This window comes from Erinaceus europaeus, chromosome 2, assembly GCF_950295315.1.
Source record: "Erinaceus europaeus chromosome 2, mEriEur2.1, whole genome shotgun sequence".
In the NCBI taxonomy this organism is placed as follows: Eukaryota; Metazoa; Chordata; class Mammalia; order Eulipotyphla; family Erinaceidae; genus Erinaceus; species Erinaceus europaeus.
The window spans coordinates 5,194,679-5,217,338 of record NC_080163.1 but is presented as its reverse complement, the minus strand read 5'-3'; the positions used below and the strand labels follow the sequence as shown (position 1 = coordinate 5,217,338).

Sequence of the window (22,660 nt, the reverse complement as noted above, 5' to 3'; positions counted from 1 at the left end):
CTGGGTCCAAATATTTGCTATTTTGGCCCCTTTATGGGAAGAGTTTGTTTTAAAAAATAAGAATAATAAAAAAGGGATGATAAAATAGCACACTTGGATAGTGTTTTGTCATGTGTGTAACTCAGGTTGGAGGTTGAGTCTAACCCCTACTGTACTGAAGAAAGTTTTGGTGTTGTAGTTTCAGAGTTTTCACTCTCTCTCTCTCTCCTCACTGTTTCTAAAAATAAATACATAAGTAAATGAAAGACAAGAGAAAGTTTGCCAACCCCTGTTCTGAAAAATGCTTCTGAAATCTAACTACCATGACTTTCATGCTTTAAGGAGTTAAAAAGAAAAAAAAAACACCCCCTGGGAATGGGAAGATGCCCATTTGACATTGTGTGTAGCCCACATTCAAGATTGGAAGTCTGGACCCCAATGCACTGGAAGAAGCTCTGGTGCTACTCTCTCTCTCTCTCTCTCTCTCTCTCTCTCTCTCAGTATTCTGTGTTTGTTTTTCAGTTAACAGAGAGGGGGCAGCTTTCTCAAAGGTGCAGGGTTCTGTTCCTGAGAGAAGTGGTGAGGGAATTCAGGAAGTCTGAAACAATGGGCCTTTGAATCCAGAAGGCTGAATTAGGTTCCCGAGAGTCATTCACTGCCCTGGTTCCTCAGGGCACAGCACACCTGGCGGGACAGACAGATGCCAGTTCTCAGGTATGATCCTGAGCTGGGAGGTGAGTCACCAGCACAAGTTCAGGACCAGGTCTGAGGGCCAGGGAGGAGGGAGACTGGCTGTCAGGTGGCACTCAGAGCAGGTGCAGGGCTGAACACAGGGGGCAGGAGATGAAGAGAGGGCTGGGGCTCAGGACTCTCACTAGCACGGATATACAAGAGTGGGCCCCAGGCTCCCAAGTGTATTTTGAGCCAAAAAAAGACTCCAAAGTGTCTGGGGGTGATGTCCCAGGGATGTTTCCTGCTAGGTAGAGTGTGAGTCTGAACCTTTCCAGCCCCTTAGCTATGTGATTCTGCTCAAATGATCTGGCCCCTCTCACTGATTTTATTCAGCCATAGCTGGAGTTTTTACTGCTCCAAGCATTTTTTCAGAAAGTGAGAGACAGACAGACAGAGAAGGAAAGACACAATACCGTACAGAAGTTTCCTCAAATGTGACTGAGCCTCGCTGGAACCCGGGTCATGTGTGTGACAAAGCAGGGCGGCTTTGCCGACCCTGTTCCCTTTTTTTCTCCTTTCTTCTCTCTCTCCTCAGCCTTCTCTCACCCTCAGGGCTACCTTTGGGGCTCAGTGCGTGCACTACTCTGCCATTCTCAATGGCCATCAGCCCCTTGTTTTTCTTTCTTCTTTTCTTTTCTTTTTGAAAGAGGAAGAGAAAGCTAGAGAGAAGGAGCGACATCTGCAGCACTGCTCCACTGTTCTTGAAACATCCCCCCTGCAGGTGGGCACTTGAACCCGAGCCCAGGCACATGGTAACATGTGCACTCTATCTGGTCTATCATCGCCCATTCCCATCCTGTTTCCAATTTTCAAAAAACCTTGGCAGAACTACATACTTTTATTTTATTTCGTTTGCTTACTTATTGTGGAATCAGGATCTGACTCATGTGATTTCACTGCTCTCAGGTTGTTTTTTTCATTCATATAGAGAAGCAGAGGGGGAAAGAGAGAGAGAGAGAGAGAGAGAGAGAGAGAGAGAGAGACACCACAGTACTGGAGCTTCCTCCAGTGACATAGGGCCTCCCATACAGTGCCAGGGCTTAAACCAAGGCTGCACACATGGCAAGGTATGTGTCCCAGCTCTAGCTACTTCTAAACCTTCATCCTCTCCTCCATCCAGTGGGGAGGACAGTCATCACTTGGCCTCCATGAGGTCCAAGAAATGTCCGGGAGGTGCAGAGGCTACTCAAGTCATTCCACTCAGTACACTGACGCTGGCTATGTGCCCACCGGCCTCCACTCAGCAGTTAACAACCCCCCCACACTAGCCTTGAAGTAGAACTTGCCCTCCCACACTTTATACAGGGACCAGGTGGGGTTCATAAAAGTCCCTTGCTTACCTGGAACCACAGGGAACAGCCAGTAGTTCCCCCTGGGCCAGCCCACTTGGAGGCCAGGTTCCCTCGCTCACGTTCCGAGGCTGCATGGCTCAGAGACACGGCAGGACCGTGTGTAACAGCAGGCCGATGGATGGCAGAGGCTTGCACACTGGTATTCATTCCAGCTCCTCCTCTGTCCCCTGGGCTGGGCCAGGTGCCAGCGCAAACACCAGTGACTACCTGGCCCCTTTCCTCAGCTCACGCAGTCCGGTGTTTACCCTTTAAAATGGTCTCAGATCATTAAGGACACAGGAAGATGGCTGTGCACAGAGAGAGACAAGCTCTGGTGGTTTCAGAGCAACACAAGGAGGACCGAGGGGGTCAGTGAGATAGTTCACCTGGCAACACAACTATTTGGCATGTGCTCGAGCAAGGTTTGAGCCCGACTCTCATCCCTGGAGAAAAGGAAAGAAGAAAGGACAGTTGGAAGTAGCACTAGGTATAGGTGTGACTTAGAAAGGAAGAGAAGGCAGGACCAGAGAAAAAGTATATATATGAAGAGAGAGAGAGAGATAAGGTCAGCCAGTGTCTGCCCTTGAAAGAACTATTATAGTTCCCAGTGAAGGAAATGGGGATACAGAACTATGGTGGTGGAAAAAGTATGAAAGTATACCCCTATTGTTTGTAAATCCACATTAAATCACTGATAAAAATAAATCAAAAATTAAAAATTAATATTCACTAACAGAAAAGAAAAAGAGAGAGAGAAAGAGAAAGAGAAAGAAAGACAGCAGCAGAGAAAGCCCAGTGATGACAACCAGTCACTAAGTCAAATAAAGACGCAGCATCTCCAGCTCATTGGCTCCTGTCACCAGACGCTGAGGTGGCAGCAGATGGAGGGGCCAGGGATGAAGATCTGGGCAGCAGGTGACATGTGCAAAGTTCTGCTCAAATGCTTCCTCTGGGGAATGGGAGGGGGGAGTCAGGAGGGAAGGGTGAATGTTGCCAGGCCAGGGAGGGCTGCAAGGATAAGCGGCCCGGAGTTGATATCCCAGTTGGTTGGCAGTGTCCATCAGGATGCCTCCCCCCCACCCCACGGCTAAGAATGGTTACGGTCCAGAGCTCACGTTCTGGGGCCTGACTTTTGACTGGAGGAGAGTGAGTGTCCCACAGGGCTTGGGGACTCAGTGAGTTGGACACGGAGCAGCATGAGTGAGGCGTGAGCTGGCAGTTAAGGACTAGGGGAAGCGGGGGCACGGGGGAGTGAGCACGGAGCGGTGAGTGGTCAGGAGGCAGGTTACCCAGTAGAGTGCATACCTTGCCATGCGTGAGGACTGAGAGTCAAACCCCAGTACCACAAGGGAGGGTCAGAGAGGACACCAGGCGAAGCTGTACAGGCGGTAGTGGAGTGGTGTGTGGTGTCTCTCTTGTCTCTGTGTCTCTCTATCTCCCTCTCTAGCTGAAATAGAAAGAATGGAAAAGGTAGGCCTGGAAGCAGGGGAACTGCCCTTGTAGGAGATCCTATGCCACAAAGGGCACGGGGATGAAAGGAGTGTGGCATTTCATGGAGAAATTGGGCTGGACGTGAGAATCGAGCCAGGCCTGGAGCTGCACTGCTGACTGATGTGTGTGTATGTGGCGGGGGTCACGGGGAGGGTGTCAGGTGGGTTTCCTTGGCTGTGACAGCTAGAGCAGGGTGTGAACTGCCAAGTCTGGGAACGAGGCTATGAAGGCAGCAGTGTTTGGACTGAGGCTGGATTTCTCTTCCAGTTAGTGGCTCAGGGTTCAGGTCATAGGTAGAGAGAGAATCAGGGTTAAGATTGATTGAGGTGGGAGACTACACCCAAGGGGGTATTTGGAGTCAGCTAGCTGGTTACTTACGGTCTGGGTTCCAGGTTGAGGTACACATTTAAGTTGGTCAAGGTAAAGCATGATCCAGGGTTAGGACTGGGTTCAAGTGGAGGTTTCCGATGAATACTTAGGGGCTGGAGAGAGAGCTCACCAAGTAGGGGATCTACATCACCATGTGTGCAGCTCAGGTTTGAGCCCTGACACTGTATGGAAGGTGCTGAGGCAACAGAGGAAGATCCAGTGCTGTGGTGTCTCCCTCTCTCTGTTCCTCCATCAGAATAAAAAAAAAAAGTAAGGCTGGGGAGATAGCTTAATGGTTTTGCAAAAGACTTTCATGCCTAAGACTCTGAAGTCCCAAATTCAATCTCCAGCACCACCATCAGCCAGAGCTGAACAGTGCTCTGGAGTCTCTCTCTCTCTCTCTCCTCCCCCTGTGTGTATGTGTGTGTGTGTCCTATTCTCTCTGTATTTCTCTCATTGAAATAAAGATAATTTAAATGAAAACAAGGTGACCTGGAACATTGAAATTATGTCTGAATGATGCACAAATTCCCAGTTCTACATGAGCAGACTGAGAGAGGGAGAGAGGGAGAGAGAGAAAGAGAGAGATAGGGCTTGTGTCCAGATTGGTGCTGAGAATTGTGTCAAGGGCAGGACTGGAGTTAGAATACGCTTGTGGTCAGGGCTAAGGTCTTTCACATCCTCTCCTAAACATTTGACCTTAAGGCCTTAACATCTCTGTCTCCCTGACCACAGCCTCCATTCAGTCCACTGCCAGGTCTGCAGATTTTCCTAAACGCATCTTGACTCTCCCTGCCTATCACTGTCACCACCCCTCAGATGGACTTGCCTGCGTCAGCATCACCTCCCCTGAAAATCCAACCTCCAACTAGTGGTCAGATTGAGTTCTGTGGTTTGTTTATTTGTTTAGTTTATTTCCCATTGGGCTTCATGTCTGCACGGCCCCACGGCTGCTGGAGGACCTATTTTTAATCTTTTTTTAAATTAATTTTATTTATTAATTTTGGATAAAGGCAGAAATTGGGAAGGAATGGAGAGAGAGAGCACTGTAGCCCTGTTTCACTGCTTGTGAAGCTTCCTCCCTATAGAAGGGACCAGGGGCTTGAACCTAGGGCCTTGTGCACTGTAATGTGTACACACTCAAGCAGGAGCACCACCACTCGGGCCCCTTGGAGAACTTTTATTTATCTATTTATTTATTTGTTCCCTTTTGTTGCCCTTGTTGTTTGACTGTTGTAGTTACTGATGTTGTTGTTGTTGGATAGGACAGAGAGAAATGGAGAGAGGAGGGGAAGACAGAGAGAGGGAGAGAAAGACAGACACCTGCAGACCTGTTTCACCTGTGTGAAGCCACTCCCCTGCAGGTGGGGAGCCGGGGGCTCGAACCGGGATCCTTACTCCAGTCCTTGTGCTTTGCACCTCGTGCACTTAACCCCCTGTGCTACCGCCCGACTCCCGACTTTATTTTTTCTTTCTTTTTCCAGATAGAAGGTGAGAGACAGAGAGAAGAAGAGACACCACAGCACTGCTTCACGTCTCTCCCTATGCACGGTGCTCCCATATGGTGGCCAGGGACTCAAACCCAGATTTTAGTGAAGACCTTCTGCAGACTTCTGCAGTGGGAACCAAATGACTCCAAGTCATTTAAGAAAGCTGAAAATATCATGAGATGAGGAGATTCCCTGGTTGGTTAATTCACCACTTCAAACCCTCCTCATGCCTTATACTTGTGAGGCCTTGGGTTGGATCCCTCCACACCATATTTTAAAAATGATCTGGAAAGGTCTCACCTGAGTGATGAAGCTGAAGGGTTGTCATTCCACACCTGAAGTCCAGGTTCCGGATGCCAGTATGATGCCGACCAGACTTCCCTGGACAGACGACCCCACCAATGTGTCTTGGAGCCCCACTTCCCCAGAGACCCACCCTACTAGGGAAAGAGAGAGGCAGACTGGGAGTATGGATTGACCAGTCAACGCCCATGTTCAGCGGGGAAGCCATTACAGAAGCCAGACCTTCCACCTTCTGCATACCACAGTGACCCTGGGTCCATGCTCCCAGAGGGATAGAGAATGGGAAAGCTATCAGGGGAGGGGATGGGATATGTAGATTGGGGGGTGGGAATCCTAGTTGTGTGGAGTTGTACCCCTCTTATCCTACGGTTTTGTTAATGTCTCCTTTCTTAAATAAAATAAAATTTAAAAAAATAATAAAAAAACCTAAAAAAAAAAAAAAGATCTGGGAGCTGAAGTTGCAGGCTGGAGGCCCCAGAGACTGCAGTGTTCAAGCCTCTGCAGCATCTGCTGCCAGAGCTGAGCACTGCTCCGGACTCTCCCAGTAAGTAAATCTCAAACAGATACTGAATTCACAGGATCACTCTGGCACATGTAGCACAGGGGACGGGCACACATGCAAATTCTGTGCTCTACTGTTGAGTCACCTTCTCTGTGGCAATGCCACATGCCTTTTAGTTATAAAGGATAATTTTTGTGGGACTGGGAGGTGGCACACCTGGTTGAGTACATGTTACAATGTGCAGGGTCCTGGATTCGAGCGCCCGGTCCCCACCTGCAGGGGGAAGGCTTTGCAAGTGTTTAAGCAGGAATGCAGGTGTCTCTCTGTCTCTCTCTTCCTCTCTATCACCTCCTTCTCTCTCAAATTCTGGCTATCTCTATCCAATAAATAAAGATATTTTTTAAAAAGTTAAAAAGAAGGGAGTCGGGCGGTAGCACAGCCGGTTAAGCGCAGGTGGTGCAAAGCGCAAGGATGGGTTTAAGGATCCCGGTTCGAGAACCTGGCTCCCCACCTGCAGGCGAGTTGCTTCACAGGAGGCGAAGCAGGTCTGCAGGTGTCTATCTTTCTCTCCCCCTCTCTGTCTTCCCCGCCTCTCTCCATTTCTCTCTGTCCTACCCAACAACAATGACATCAAGAACAGCAATAATAATTACAATAGAACAACAAGGGCAACAAAAGGGAAAAATAAATAAATATTTAAAAACAAACAAAAAAGTTAAAAAGAATAATTTTTGTATAGAAACGTCCATCTAACAGGAAAGCCCAGAGTCACCTGCTAACAGTTAGCATTCCGTGGGCGTCTTTTAAATTCTTAGCTAGTGAGAGGCAAAGGGGCCAGCTAGGGCTCAGAGACAAGGTACAGCTGGGACAAGTCTCCACAGGCTGGTCAGAGCTAGGGGGCTAGATCTCGGTCACCCCCTAAAAGGGGGGGGGCGGTGAGGGCAAGCAAAAGGGCTCCAGGGAGCACCCGGGCACAAGCCCATTCCAGGAGCTGTGCCCCTCCCTCCCTCGGCAGAAGCTGGGATGGGTGGTGGGGCGCCAAGCTGGAAGGTGCGGGGGCGGCACGCTGGCCAGGAACCCGCCCCACCCGGGTCTCCCAAGCCTGGGCGGGTGGAGAAAGGAGCTGAGGCCAATCGCCTTAGTTGCCTCAGGTGGTTGGAGATAAGCGAAAAAAAAAAAAAAAAAACTGGGCTGGAAAGGCGAAGGAAGGGGGCGTCCCAGAGCCAGCTCCTCCTGCACCCCAGGGCGCTGGGGGCGGGAGCGGGGGCAGGGGTGCTATAAGAGGACCGCCCGACTCAAGGGCTTCAGACGCTTGGCTTCTGACTGGGTCTGGATCTCTGATCAGATCCAAGTCTCCCGAGGTGAGCAGGGCCCTCAGTGGGAGCAGCGCGTGAGGGGAGGGGCCTGGGACAGCTAGAATCCGAGGCCTGCTTCTGACAGACCAGGGGCTGGGGGCCTGGAATTCTGAGTCTTTTAGGGTAAAATGAAAGTGATTATCCAGATTTATGGGGGGGGGGGGTCAGAATTGCTGCGCTTCAAAAGAAAGGCATCTGGGGGCCTGGACCCCTGGGTTTAAGGGTGGAAGAAACTGGAGACCTGGACTCCTGGGTATAAAGGGGGAGGGAATGGGCCTCCCTGGGTGTGAGGGAGGAGGGGCTGGGGGACTCCTGGGTCTAAGGGAGGAGGGGTTGAGGGAGCCCCAGGTGTGAGGGAGGAGCTGGAGGGGCCCTGCTTCCTGAACTCTGTCCTTCCAGCTTCCAGGGCAGAGGTCCTCATCTGTGGTCCCAGTGGCTGACAGGCCACTATGGCAGGCTCCTTTCTCCCTTCCCTGCTGATCCTAGTGCTGCTGGCCTTGGGGTCTGCCGGACAAGAAGAAGGTGAGGGCAGGACCAGAAAGCCTCCCATTGACCCCATGGCTCTTCTGAGTCAGGCTCTTCCCCCACCCCCATCCCACTCCCCCTCCCTGCCCAAGGGGCAACTTCCTCCCTGAATGGCAGCCTGTCTGTCTCCCACCCCAATTCCTCCTGCCTCTTTCTGACCCCAGTGGGGCCCCTCCACCCTGCCCTGTGCGCCCTGGGCGTCAGTGGCCACCTCTGCTCCGGTTCCCAGCAGGCAGGTGCCCTGGGTCTCTCTCAGCCTCCTGGGTTCTCTGTGTTGCTTCTGCAACTGCCTGTCTCCAGCTCAGTCTCCAGACCCTTGGCTGACACTTAACCACCCATGCATTTCTCCTTTTGTGCCCCCAGACAATGGGGACAAGGATGGGGAGAAGATTATTGGTGGGGAACCCTGCACTGAAGGCTCCAACCCCTGGCAGGTGGCCCTACTCAAGGGCGATCAGCTCCACTGTGGAGGTGTCCTGATCCACCCACGCTGGGTCCTCACTGCCGCCCACTGCCTGATGAGGTATGCTTGCCCCAGCCTCTGTCCCTCCTCTCTCTGGGCATCGATGTGCCCCCTCCCCAGCCTCTTCTCTATGTGGGCTTCTGTCCCCCTCTTTCTCCAGGTCTGTCTCCTCTCTCTGGGTCTGTCTCCTCCCTCAGGTCTCTAGGCCCCCTCTCTTTGGGTCTCTGTCCCCCCCCCAGGTCTCTTGTCTCCTTCTTTCTCTGGGCCTCTGTCCCTTTCTCTCTGGGTCTCTCATCTCCTCTTTCTGGGTGTCTGTGCCTTTCTCCTGGTCACATATCTCTGTTGCTTTCTTCCACAGTCAGTACAACGTGTTTTTGGGAAGTGATCAGCTGGGTGATAAGAGCGGCCGGATAATCAAGGCCGTAAGATCGTTCCGCCACCCTGGGTACTCCACACAGACCCATGTCAATGACATCATGCTGGTGCGACTCAGTAGCCTGGCCAGGCCATCAGCCAAAGTGCAGATGGTCAACTTGACTTCCCGTTGTGCTCCTCCTGGGACCAAGTGCATCGTCTCTGGCTGGGGCACCACCACCAGCCCCGATGGTAAGGCTGTACAGGGCTCTGGGTACCAGACCCCAACACCCTCCCTCAGGCAAGGGGTCCCTTGGGCCCTCGTCCTTCATGCCCAAGCATCCCCCAGCCCCTCCTCCACTCTTGAACCTGCCAGACCCCCCCCCCTTCCATCTACAGGGAAGAGAACATCAGCTCCCCCACACCGCCCCAATCTAGAGTCCAGAACCCCAACTCCTCAGTCTGGAAGTTTGGCAGGGGGTGGGGGGTGTGGTCCAGACACTTAGCCCTCCCTCCCTCCCTCCCTCAGGCCTATGAGTCCACTTCAGCTACCTCTCCATGGCCCTGTGTGTGGAATCCCCCAGCCCCTCCTCCTGCAGAGGGCAGCCTCCCAGATCCCTTCCCCTGCCATCAGCACCCAGGGCTTCCTGGCCCCGCCTCTAGTTGACACCTCTTACTTTGCCCACAGTGTCCTTCCCCAAAAAACTCATGTGTACGGATATCAGCCTCATCTCCCCCCAGGACTGCAAGAAGGTTTACAAAGACCTCCTGGGCAATGCCATGCTGTGTGCTGGCATCCCCAACTCCAAGAAGAATGCTTGCAATGTGAGGCTCCTCCCTCTTGGCCCTGGGCCTGTGGGGGCAGGGATGGGAGGGCCTTCATCTAAACAGGGAGTCCATGCCCCTCCCCCACTGCCAGAATCTCTAGGTGACCCTGATGCTGAGCCTTCCCCAGCTCCAGGCTCTCTCTCCCCCATTCTCTACCCACATGGGATTTGAGGGCCTAGGGAGGTAGCAGACACTGAATGGGAAGACTACGGGTGAGAAAGGAGGCACTAATTTATGTATTGAGGGGCAGGGTGTGGGAAGAGAAGATAACCAGAGCATCACTCTAGCACATGCAGTGCCAGGGGTCAAAGTCAGGACCTCATGTTTGAGAGTTCCACACTTCATCTACTGCACCACCAGAACCCAAACTTTAAGGAGGTATACATAAAAGCTCAGTGCCCGAGATAAATCCTCCTTTTTTTCCCCCCAAGATATATTTTTTGACTAGTGATTTAATACTGATTTATAAAATTACAAGATAACAGAGGTACAATGCCACACTGTTCCCACTACCAGAGTTCTATGTCCTCAAGATGTATTTATTTTGAGAGAGAGCCACTCAGTGTTGGCATAGGTGGTGCAGGGGGCTCATGCGTGCAAGTCCTGTCTGTGCAGCTGTTGTCCTGGTCCAATAAGTTAAATTCTCTTACAACTCCCCCCACCCCATTCCACCCACCACCACTGGAGCACTGCTCAGTTTTAACTTATGGTGCTGCTGGGAATCGAACCTGCAAGCTCAAAGCCTCAGGCATGAAAGTCATTCTATAGAGCTATTATGCAGTCTCTCCAGCTTCATGCAGCAGCATTTCCAAAGTACACTCCATGCAGAAAGCCCACAATGAACAAAATATCAGCTTCCTCGATTAAGAGCCCTCAGGCTGCCCACAACGCTCTTCTGACTTGGCCTTTGCCCACTGTGTCTATCACGGATCTTTGCTACCTTACACTTGGTTGTCTCAGTGCCGCCTTCTATTATTATTATTTATTGCCACTGCTGAGATTTCGTACTCATAGAGACTTCCCCCTTGCCTCACACCAGTCCCGGGAAAGAGCTCTCTTGCCTGGTCTTTGTAACCCCCCTCAATCTATGAAGATTGTCTTCCCACATGGCTTTCTACCAAAGCTCTCCTTGTGTTTCAGCTCTCCTCCAACTCCTCCCCTTCATCCTCCCCCTATTATCAGCTGTGTGCTTCCATCAGTGTCCATTCACCTTCACCTCTGCCTTTCCACACTCCTGCTTCTCTGTTCTCTTCCTTCCTGTTCCCTTCCTCTATCCTCCACCCCCCAGAGAATGAAGTTCCCTTTTAGCCCTGGTGATGACAGGCTTGATGGGTGTGACGCTGTACTGTGACTGGGCCCCGGAACCCTACTCTTAGTTCACTATACTAGACCCCATGCTTCTTCTCTGGCTTCCCCCTCCCCATGAGCAGAAATAAATGGGACTTTGAGGCCACTCCTCTTCTCTTTGATTGGCTCCATAGGTCTGGACTCCAGCCAATGTCTTCAGAGAACCTGGCTGACTGTGTGCTCTCACTCCTGACTTCTCACTGATCCCTTGGGACCATGGGCCTCCTCCCATTGGCCATGGTGGAAATCCCTGTTTGCTAGAGAGAGGTGGGTGGATGGAGGCTTCTCTCTGCAGTCAAAGCTGATGGTCTGCTTTTTCCTTTCCAGGGTGACTCAGGGGGACCGCTGGTGTGCAATGGCAAACTGCAGGGCCTGGTGTCCTGGGGTTCATTCCCATGTGGCCAACCCAATGATCCAGGTGTCTACACCCAAGTCTGCAAATATCTGAAATGGATCCAAGACACTATCAGGGGGAACCCCTAAGCTCTTCTCTCTCTCCATGTCCTCCCCTGAGCAGCAAAGTCACCACAAGTAGTGACCTCTAACCACACTGGGCTTTACCTTTCTTCGAAGACCCGTTACAAACCTCAACCATATGTCGTGTGTGAACCCATCAAACTAGCAAGGTTCTCCAAGTACCCCCAAGTCAGTGCTGATACGAGTGTGGGGTGCCAGCATTGTCAGCTGTAGGGGTTGTAAATTGGTGCAGTTTCTACTGTTTGTCACCGAGACCTTACTCGTCACCTTTGGCTCAGGAATTGAATTTTAAAACTAAGAAGAGACTACCAAGATATCCATCCCACAACCTGGAACAAGGCTTGGATTCACGACAGCATGACTTAACATCACAAAACCCTGAGCATATCCCAGCTGGGTAGACTGTTCAGGGAAGCAGTAGGCAGTGTTGAGATGGGGTGTCAGGCAGCCTGTGTGGATAATTATTACTTGGCATATTTGCGTGATTGAGGGAATATTTATGCTCTCTGATGTTAAAGGGGGGGAGAGGATATACATGTCTGTGACTCTCACCATGTGAAATGAATTAGTTACAGAATAAAATTTGAAAGGTTATGAGCCAAATTCTTTGTCGTGATGCTCATAAAGTGGTGCTCTCCTTTCTTTTTCTTTCTTACATTCTTTTTTTTTTTTTTTTTTTTACCAAAAGTGTTCTCAGCTCTGGCTTATGGTAGTGTGAAGGATTGAACCTGGGAACTTGTAGGCTCAGACACATAGTTCATTTACATAACCACTATGCCACCCCTCCACCCTCACTTTTCCAAAGATGTACCATATATAGAATAAATTTGTTACATAAAATACATGTATATTGCGATGTCCAGGGATGAAGCCAGGGCTTCATGCTTGTGCATATCTGCCACAAGAGAGTAGACTCCCAGATAAGTTTTCATTTACTATGCAAAGAGGAGAGAGAGGAAGAAAGATACACAGCATGGCTCCATCAGCCATGGAGCTGCCATGTGTGGCCAGGGTTCAGACCCAGAGTGCTGTCATGAATATGCACTTCCGTAAGCTTGGAAAGTAGATGTGGAAAGCTCCAAAGCTGGGGAGCAGAGACCCTTAGGAGAGGGAGCCTAGGGAGAAAATCGTATGTGATTGGAAGCTTGTGCAGTGGGGTAGCTCTCTATCTCTCACACCTCAGTTTCTCTCATCTGCAAAGTGGGAGAGAGAAGAAAGGGAGAGAGGGAAAGAGGAGAAAAAAGATTCTGGCTTCACCAGGATGGAAAGGGGTGTGGATTTGTTTCTGAGCATTTCACAGGTGACTGGTGAGAGGTGGTGGAAAGGAAAGGACTGGATTGGTGGTTCTCAAGGTGGTTCAGTGGCTTTGGACTTAAGTGCATAAGGTCTTGAGTTTGAACCCTGGTATCACTCATGCCAGAGTGATGCTTAGTCTCTCTCTCTTTCCTTATTAATAAATCTTTTTCAAAGAGAAAAGAAGGAAAGGAAGACAGGTCTGGTGAGTCCTCCAAGGATATCCAGAGTGAGCACTGGACATCCTGGGTGGCAGAGGAGCCAGGAGATGGGCTCTCAGCTTCGAGAAAGCAGAGGAGGAATGTGGGAGGAAGGAGGGAGCAGCCCCCTGTGACTCAGAGCCTGGCCACACCCCCACCACCTAAGGCTCCCAGGCGGTCACACCTCTGACGCTGCTGACAGAGGGATCTTCTAGAGCCTGGGACTCAGCCCTCTGCCTGTTGGTCCAGTTCCTCCCCCAGAATTCCCTCCCAGCCCACATGCTCCAGACCCAGCCTCTCCTTTCCTCTCCCCATCGCTCTCCTCAGTCCCTTGTCACCCCCATCCCTACCTGTCCCCACCGTGTAGAAGCCCTGCACCCTTAGCTTCCCTGCACAATGGAGGTTCCCACAGAACACAGCTTCCAGGTCCCATCCCCATCCACAGCCCTTTCTCTCAGATCCAGGAGTCCAGCCCCACCCCACCATCCTCCTCCTGCCTCTGCATCAGAGTCAAGTTTATATAATGTAAGAGGAAGTGTGGAGGAGGGGTAGAGAGGTAACTGGAAGCAGGGCCTCTGTCCTGCTATGCTCGCAGTGTGGGTTTGAACCCTAGCACCACATGAGAGCTTTTTCACAGCAGGAAAAGCTCAGATAATGTGTTGTCTCTCCCTCTCTGTGTCTCTGTATCTCTGAAATAAGGAACTTTTAAAAAGTGGGCCCAGGGGTCAACTTTATGTGTTGGTGTAAGGTCCTGGCATACGGGGTCACACAGGCTCCTGTGCTGAATATGGGCCCCAGATCAAATCAGTAGGGTTTACAGTTAACAATATTTATATACCATCCCATATTGGGGAGCTATTCTCTGCCCAGATCCAGCTTTCTAGTCCTATTTCCAACCCTGACACCATCTCCCCAGATAATACCTTTAGTTCACCTACATGTTAGCTGTCAGGTTCAGGCAAAATTAGTAAAGTCGTGGGCCCCTTGGAATAGACCTAAAATAGACTTACAGCTTTTTCCAAAATGGAGACCTCAAATCTCATCTTCTATATGCTTACCTTTAGGTTCCTGATTATTAAACAATTTGTTCTGCTTTATATCTTAATGCTTTTTCAGCCACCAAGTTGCAGGTGCTACTGTGACACCAATCTGACTTCCCTGGGCAGACAACCTCACCAGTGTACCCTGAAACCCCATCTCTCCAGAGCCCTGCCCCACTAGGAAAAAATAGTGATAGACTAGGAGTATGGACTGACCTGCCAACATCCATGTCCAGTGGAGAAGCAATCACAGAAGCCAGAATTCCCACCTTCTGCACCCCATAATGACCCAGGGTCCATGCTCACAGAGGGATAAAGAATAGGAAAGCTTCCAGTGGAGGGGATGAGATATGGAACTCTGGTGGTGGGAACTGTGTGGATTTACACCCCTCTTATCCTATGGTCTTATCGATCATTATTAAATCAATAAAAATTAAAAAATACTTAAAAAAAGAAAGAGAAAGGAAGAAAGGAAGGGAGGAAGGAAGGAAGGAAGGAAGGAAGGAAGGAAGGAAGGAAGGAAGGAAGGAAAAGAAAAATTCAAAGGGGTCCAGGGAGATATTTCAGTGGTAGAGCACAGGCTTGCATGCCTGGGGTTAATGGTTCCATTCATAACATTATATATGCCAGTGGTGCACTGGTTTCTGTCTTTATCTATCAATCTGTCTATCTATCTATCTATCTACCTACCTACCTATCTCAAGAATAAATAAAAAATTAAAAAATGGAGTCACAGGCTGGGAGAGTGCCCACCTTACCATGAACAAGGACCTAGGTTCAAGTAACTGACACCACATATAAGCACCCAACACCAAGGGAAAACTCAGAATTTAATTTTTAATTTATTTTGTATAGAGAGACAGAAATTGAGAGAGGTGGGGGAGACAGAGAAACAAACACCTATAGCCCTGCCTCACTGCTCATGAAGCTTCCCTCCTGCAGGTGGGGACTGGGAGTTTGAACCCAGGGCCTTGCATTGTAGCATATGTGCTCAACCAGGTGCACCACCACCCAGCACGGCACACCTAGGGGAAGACTATGAGCAGTGGGGCAGTGCTGCAGTGTCGCCTTTTATTTCTGCCTCTTTGCTTTCCTTGGTAAATTGAAGAGACGGAAAAGTCCACAGGGAGCAGCAGGATAGTCCCATGAGGTCAGGCGGCATTTGAATAAGTCAGTTACTAAAACAGAATGGAAGTGGGGCTGGGAAGTAGCTCACCCAGTAGGGTGCGTACTTTGCTTCTTCCGCCTGTGGTGGTGCCAGGATCCCTAGGCCTCAGCTGCAAAACTCTGCTGCATAGTCAGTGAGTTAGGACACAGGACTTTCATGTATGAGGTCACAGGTTCAAGGCCAGCACTGCCACAAAGCAGGACTGAGTAGTGCTCTGGCCTCTGTCTCTCTCTGACAAAAGTAAATACAATGTTGACGTTTTTCCTTAGATGATCTGTCAATTTATTCTCTTTTTGTGTGGATTATATGTCCAGTTCAAGAAGAACCCAGACAGACACTTGTGGACTCCATCTTTATTTCAGCATCCTTGAAATGAAAGAAGCAGCTCCTCTTTTTTCCCTGTGGCTGTCTCTTGCAGCAGTAAACTCTGCACAGACACCCAGGTTCAAGTCCCCGGCAACCACATGGGAGCACCCTGCAGAACAGGAGCTTCAGAGGAGTGGAGCAGTGATCTCTCTTCTTCTCTCCCCCCCCCCCCCCGCCTCCTTCTATGTGGAAAAAAAAAAAAAGAGTCTGCCAGGAGAAATGGAAACACACAGGCGCAATGTCCCAGCCAAAGCCCTAGCAGCTAAACGGATATTTAAAAACAAAATTTTCACTTGAAGGAATCATGTGACGTGAGATCAGCCAGATAGAGAAGGATGAATATGGGATGATCTCATTCATAGACACAGGTTGAGAAATAAGAACAGAAGGGGAAACACAAAGCAGGGCTTGGACTGGGTTTGGAGTGTTGCCCCAAAGGAAAAGATTCTGCCCCCCCCGGGGGGGGGGTTGGCAGTATTCAGGTCGTGGGACATGATGGCAGAGAAGGACCTAGGTGGGGAGTTGGTGTGTTATGTGGAAAGCTGAGGAATTTACACATGTGCTAACTACTATATTTTACTGTCAACTATAAGCTAGTAATCCCCACAATAAAGAAAAAAATTAAAATAAATCAAATCAAATTAAGCTTTCCTGTAGTCTGGGAGGAAGTATAGAAGCAGAGCACAAATATTATAAGCATGAGGTCCTGAGTTTGATCTCCAGCACTGCAGATGCCAGAGTCATTCATTGGTTCACTCACTTTCATGAATAAATATTTTTAAAGTTTTTTTTAATGTTTTGTTTATTTTATTTGAATGAGAGAGATACAGAGAGAAAGACAAAGAAAGAGACAGCAGAGCCCTACCCAGCTCTGGCTTATGGTGGTGCTGGGCATTGAACCTGAAACCCGGAGCCTCAGGCATGAAAGTCTTTTGCAGAATCATTATCTGTCTCCCCAATCAGAATAAATAAATTTTAAACATAAAGAATTTATTGGGAGAGGCAGGCAGTAGTGCAGCAGGTTAAGCACACATCACACAAAGTGCAAGGACTGGCAGAAGGATCCCAGTTCGAGCCCCTGGCTCCCCACCTGCAGGGGGTCACTTCACAAGCAGTGAAGCAGGTCTGTAGGTGTCTGTCTTTCTCTCCCCCTCTCTGTCTTCCCCTCCTCTCTCCATTTCTCTCTGTCCTACCCAACAATGGCAGAAATAACAACAACAACAATAATAACAACGGGCAATAAAAGGGGAAAACAAAAAATAAAAAGAATTTATTGGGCCTGAGTGGTGGCACACCTGGTTAAGCACATGTATTACAATGCACAGGGACACAGGTTCAAGTCCCTATTCCCCACCTGCAGAAGGGAAGTTTCACAAGTAGTGAAGCAGAGCTACAGATGTCTCTCTATCTCTCTCCCTCTCTGTCATCCCTTCCTCTCAATTTCTGGCTGTCTCTATCCAATAAACAAAAGATAATTTTTAAAAAAAAATTTTAAAGAATTTATTTATTTACTTTTTAACTTCAATTTGTTTATTATCTTTTTTTTTTTTTTTTTGGATACAGACAGCCAGAAATCAAGAAGGGAAAGGTGACAGAGAGACACCTGTAGTTCTGCTTCGCCATTTGCAAAGCTTTCCCCCTGCAGGTGGGAACTGGGGGCTCAAACCTTTGTCCTTATGCATTGTAACATGTGCGTTCAACCAGGTGCGTCACCACCAGGCCCCGTTTGTTTATTTTTTAGAGAGAGAGAGTTAGGGCCTCCAGTTCCACTCCCACATATGCAAAGACCTCTCACACCCATAGGGCTTGGCCTGATGTGACAAACCGCCCCCCCTCCAGCTGCTACATATAGAGCTTAAAATGTTCTAGTGACTTTAGTTTTGTCTTTTAATGGTGGCCTAATAGATGGCTGGGTCCTATAGCCCAGGTCCCATGTTCACTTCCCAGCACTGTATATCCAGAGTGACCCTCTGGTTCTCCCTTTCCTTTCATAAACAAACACACAAACCAAGAATACATATGATCATAGTAACACAAACTATTATTTTATGAGAACACTGATCAACTCTGGCTTATGTTGGTGCTGGGGATTGACCTGGGACTTTTGAGAGTCTCTTTAGATAACCATTATGCTGTCTCCTTTGCCCCAATTAGTTACTATTTTTTAAAAATGTTTGGGGAGGTGGAGAGAAAGTGACAGTAACACACAGGACTTGCACATGAGAGGTCCTGGGTTCGATCCCTGGCACCAGTAGCCAGAGCAGAGCAGTGCTTTTTTTTTTACAAAACATTTGCTTTGTGGGAGACTTGTTCAGAGAAAGCTGGTTTGAAGAAACACGTTTCCACACAGAAGTGGCAGAACCACCAGGGCCACTGCTTGGTGCTTGGGGTCAGAAATATCAGTCTGTCTCTCAGAGGCCCTGCACTGCCCAACCCCCTCCAGGCCCCTCCACCCCAACCCCACGGTGTAGGGGGGGTGGGCCAGTGACGGGCCGAGCCCACAGCCGTATTGGATGCAGAGGCCCTGCTCAAGTCTCACTGTTTCCGGCATGTTTGCTGTTGAGCAATTGGCCTCCCCCTCCCAGGACTTCAATGCTCTTATCTGCACGTGGTGCCGTGGGTGTAATAAAGTCATTTAGTCATTCGGCCAACATTTCATAAGGCTCTCTCTGGGCCTAGTTCTCTGCGGGTGTTTGGGACACAAGGGTGAGTAAGCCCCAGAAACTGCCCTGAGGAGCCCCAGGCCCAATGGGGGGCAGCGTCCTGATGACTACCATCGAGATGACGTGAGGAAGGCACCTGCTGTGGGAACTCAGATGAGAGAGTGACGAAAAGAGCTGGAGGGTGGCATTCAGGAAAGGCTTCCCGGAGGAGGTGATAACAAAGACTGGCAGGACAAGTTCAAGTGGCCAGAGGAGCTGAGAAAAGCATTCTGAGGAAAGGGAATGGAATGAGTGAAGGCTCAGAGGTCAGAAGGCATGGTACCATTCAGGGAAGCCCCAGATAACCTCCACACCTGGGGCACAAGGAGGGAAGTGGTCACCATGAATGACACTGGCCGACAGGGCAGTGCAATATGGCGCCCGCTGTAAGCTCAAGAAGCACATCAGGAGGGCCAGAGAAATAGCACACTTGAATAGTGTGCTGGTTTTGCCCTGTGTGTGATTCAAGTTCAAGCCCAGCCTCTGCTGCAATTGAGGAAGCTTAGGTGCTATGGTATCCATCTATCTATCTATCTATCTATCTATCTATCTATCTATCTATCAAATAAATAAATAAAAATAAATGAATGAAACACATCAGATTCCAAACACTCATTCTGCAAATAAATAAATAAATAGAAAGAAAGAAAAGAAAAAGCAAGCAAATTCTTTCCCTACATTTTTCTCTTGTTTTTGATGTTACACTGGCATGAAGATATTTTGGGTAAATATTAAAGGAGATTCTCTGCTTCTTTTTCACAGGCTTATTTATTTGTTTCTGAGCAAGAGAGAAACCAGAGCACCACTCCATTCAGACCTGTCTGATACCAGGGATTGAACTTGGGACCTTACACAGGCAAGTTATGAGCACTACCCCTGGTACTACCTCCCTGGGCCACTGTATCTTTTTCTGTTTTTGTTTAACTATAGCTATTAGACTCTTCTAAAAGTACATATGCAGCACCAGGGTGGTGGCATAGCACTTGAACTCAGGATGTGAATCCATGAGGCCCCAGGTCCAATCCCCAGCACTGCATATGCCATAGTTAAACAGCACTTTAATCCCTTTATTTCTCATATAAAAACTAAGCAAGCATTTTCAAAGATTTATTGACTTATTTTAGACATTTTTTGTTTGTTTTGTCTTATCTTGTTACCAGAGCACTACTCAACTCTGGCTTATAGTGGTACTGAGGATTGAAGCTGGGACTTCTGAACCTTGGGCATGAATGTCTAGCGTGTAAACTGATGTTTATTTCCCTGGTTCCCATTAATTTATGTTTTTTTAATATTTATTTTTATTTGATTTGATAGCACAGAAAGAAATTGAGAGGCGATAGGAAGATAAAGAGAGGGAGAGAAAGAGAGACACCTTTAGTCTTGCTTCACCACTTGAGAAGATTCCTCCCTACAAGTGGATGCTGGAGGCTTGAACCCAGGTCCTTATGAATGGTAGTGTGTGCACTCAACTGGTTTCACCACTGCCCAACCCCTTTTCATTAATTTATTTTTATAAGGTGGGGAAGGAGCAAAAGAGGGACTAGAGCACAGCTCAGTTCTAGCATATGTGATGTCAAGGATCGCTACCACTCATAAACCATTTAAAATCTAGAGATAATAAAATAAAGAGCAGCGAAGAAAATGCCTCTGCTGGCAGCACTGAACTGGGGACCTCCGGTATACACACCCCCATCTCCAAATAATGATTGTTTGCTTGCTTGTTGTGTTCATATGCACTGGCACCTGGAAACCTAACTCCAGAGACTACTAGACGCAGCTCCAGATGTTGTGGGTTGAGGGACTGAGACCTTGTCCTGAGGGTGAAGGAATGTGGGCATGGCTGAGAGCAGGAGAGGGGCAGGGGCAGCTCAGAGGCAGGAAGACCACCCTCTGGGCTCAAGAGAAGGACACAGAGAGGAAGAGTGTCCAGAGCAAAGGTCCAAGCAGGACGGCAGGTCTGAGCTGGGACGGGAGACTCGGGAACGGCGAGAAGGGCAGACAGAGAAGGGAGGTGGTGGACCAGGGCTAGAGCATCATGGGTGTGAGAGGCCTCCTGGCATCTGGGAGGATGCTGGGTCCTGAGAAGGGCATGCTGTATTCTGTGGGTGCTGAGGGCAGAAGGACGGTGGGGGGTGGTAGGCAGAGGCTATATTGAATGTCAGACTGGTGAAGAAGAGTGAAGAAAAGCTGCCAACCATGAGACGTCTAAAAGGTTTATTTGATCGATTTCGTATGAGACAGAGCAAGTCGAAACAAAGAGAAGGAGAGGGAGAGGGAGAGAAATAAGCTAGAACACCCCTCTGGCACTGTGAGACAGCAAGGGTTAACTTCTCAAGCTGACTGAAGACAGCCTTCCCCCTCCCCTCAGCAGACTTTCTGCGGAAAGGAATCAACTTGACCTTGGCCAATTGCCAGTGAATGCTCTACCCACCTGCTAGAAGGGTCTGTCTGTTAGCAAACGCCGAAACAAAGTGTGCGTTCTTCAGGTAAAAAAAGAAAATGATAATAACCTTCAAGCTGGTTGCTATGAGTTACTGTGGGCGGTCCTCTAAAAGGTCAAATGTCACTGTGCTCAGGGCTCAGTTTTTTGGGAACAAGCCCGCTGAGTCAAAATACGGCATGAAATAAACACGGCTTCCTGCACTGAAGGAAGCCTCGGTGTGTGTCCCATCTCGCTGCCTGAGAATCCAGTAACACATGCAGCGCCAAGGATGGAACCTGGAGCCTCAGGCATGCAAGTCCTGCACTCTGCCTGCTGAGCGACTCCTCCCCTCGCGCCCTCACACACGTGAGATTGGATGCAAGAATACACCTTTAGCCAGAGTGCCAGGCCCAGGCAGGAGCTGAGGTCAGTTGTCCTTACCGAGTCCCCGTAAGTCCCTGCCTTGCACCTGTCATTCTCATTGGCCACACGCCTCCTCCCCAGCAGTCCTGCCCACCCCCTCTGCTCAACTCTCTCCAAATGCCCAACTCAAAGGCACCTCCTCAAACACTCAGGGCACCCCCTGACTGCTCCCCAGTTCTCCCATTTTTCACACGTCCAAGTGTTCCCCCAAATGCCATACCATCCTGTTCCTCTTCATGTCTCTTCTCACGTCTGAATCTCACCACCAAGCCCCCCCCCACCCCCTCCTGAACTGCCCACCTTCTGTGCACACACTTGCTTCCAGAAACCCCAAGGGAGCTCAGGGAAAGAGCTGTACAGTGTCCATGGAGCCTTGGAGAATGGAGGGAAGAAACAGAGAGGGGTGCAAAGGAAGAAGTGGAGAGAGGGGCAGAGAGAGAGTGAGGGGGCAGGGAGATAGTTCACTGACAGAGCACACGTCTGCATGCTCAAAGTCCTAGAGGCTCTAAATTTAATCTCTGTCACCACCCTGTGCCAGAGCTGAGCAGCCCTCTGGCCTCTCATGCTCCCTCATTCTCTCTCTCTCTTTCTCTCTCTTACATGTTTATTTATTAATGATAGAACCAGAGCATCACTCTGGCACAAACTTTGCCAGGCATGGAACCAGGGATTCCGTGTTTGAAAGTCCGGTGCTCTCCTCACTGCACAATCTCTTGGGTCTCTCATAACCTTTTTTTTTTTTTTAATTGATTTAGTTTGTCAGGAAGACATGGGAAGAGGGAGGGCAAGAGAGAACCACAGAGCGCTGGCAGCTCTGGCAGAAACTGGTGTTGGAGTGTGAACCTGTGACTTCTAAGGCTTCACCGCTAAACAGCTTCCTGGTCCTCACTCACTCTCTATGTCTCATTAAGATGAATAAATAAATATTTAGCCATATGTAGAGCAACTGGCGGGGGTGGGGGAAATTAGCCAGCTAGTCATGCACAGGACTTGCCTGCCTGAGGATCCCGGCACAAACTCCAGCACCACTGGTACCAAAGTGGTGCTCTGGTTTCTCTCTTTCTCTCTCTCTCTCTCTTTCATGAAAATCTCTCCATGTCATATGAATTTTTTTTCTTCAGGCCTTTACTGCTCTGAGTTGGCTGAGAAAGAGAGAGAGAGAGGGAGAGAAAGCGCAAGTAAAGAATCATAACAGGAGTCGGGCGGTAGCGCAGCGGGTTAAAGCACAAGGGCCTGAGGAAGGATCCCGGTTCGAGCCCCCGTCTCCCCACCTGCAGGGGAGTCACTTCACAGGCTGTGAAGCAGGTCTGCAGGTGTCTGTCTTTCTCTCCCCCTCTCTGTCTTCCCCTCCTCTCTCCATTTCTCTCTGTCCTATCCAACAACCAGCGACATCAATAACAACAATAATAACTACAACAACATTAAAAAGACAACAAGGGCAACAAAAGGCAAAATAATAATAATTTTTTTTTAAAAAAGAATCACAGCACGGACCCTTCC

At 49.4% G+C, this 22,660-nt stretch overlaps 1 protein-coding gene across 1 annotated transcript; it reads left to right on the top strand.

Annotated features, from left to right (window-relative positions):
• Nucleotides 1-7,949: 7,949 nt before the first annotated feature.
• KLK7 (kallikrein related peptidase 7) lies at nucleotides 7,950-12,149 on the top strand. Its single transcript, XM_007531317.2, has 5 exons — nucleotides 7,950-8,074; nucleotides 8,441-8,600; nucleotides 8,899-9,146; nucleotides 9,583-9,719; nucleotides 11,397-12,149. Exons 1-5 carry the CDS (start codon nucleotides 8,002-8,004, stop codon nucleotides 11,550-11,552), a joined length of 774 nt encoding a protein of 257 aa, XP_007531379.1. The 5' UTR covers nucleotides 7,950-8,001; the 3' UTR covers nucleotides 11,553-12,149.
• The last annotated feature ends 10,511 nt before the right edge of the window (nucleotides 12,150-22,660 follow it).

Excerpts from the sequence above, each read along its gene's own strand:
- KLK7 (XM_007531317.2), top strand. The coding sequence starts at position 8,002 with ATGGCAGGCTCCTTTCTCCCTTCCCTGCTGATCCTAGTGCTGCTGGCC. Across the intron at positions 8,075-8,440 it reads GTCTGCCGGACAAGAAGAAG|ACAATGGGGACAAGGATGGG; the intron begins GTGAGGGCAGGA and ends TTGTGCCCCCAG. Across the intron at positions 9,147-9,582 it reads CACCACCACCAGCCCCGATG|TGTCCTTCCCCAAAAAACTC; the intron begins GTAAGGCTGTAC and ends CTTTGCCCACAG.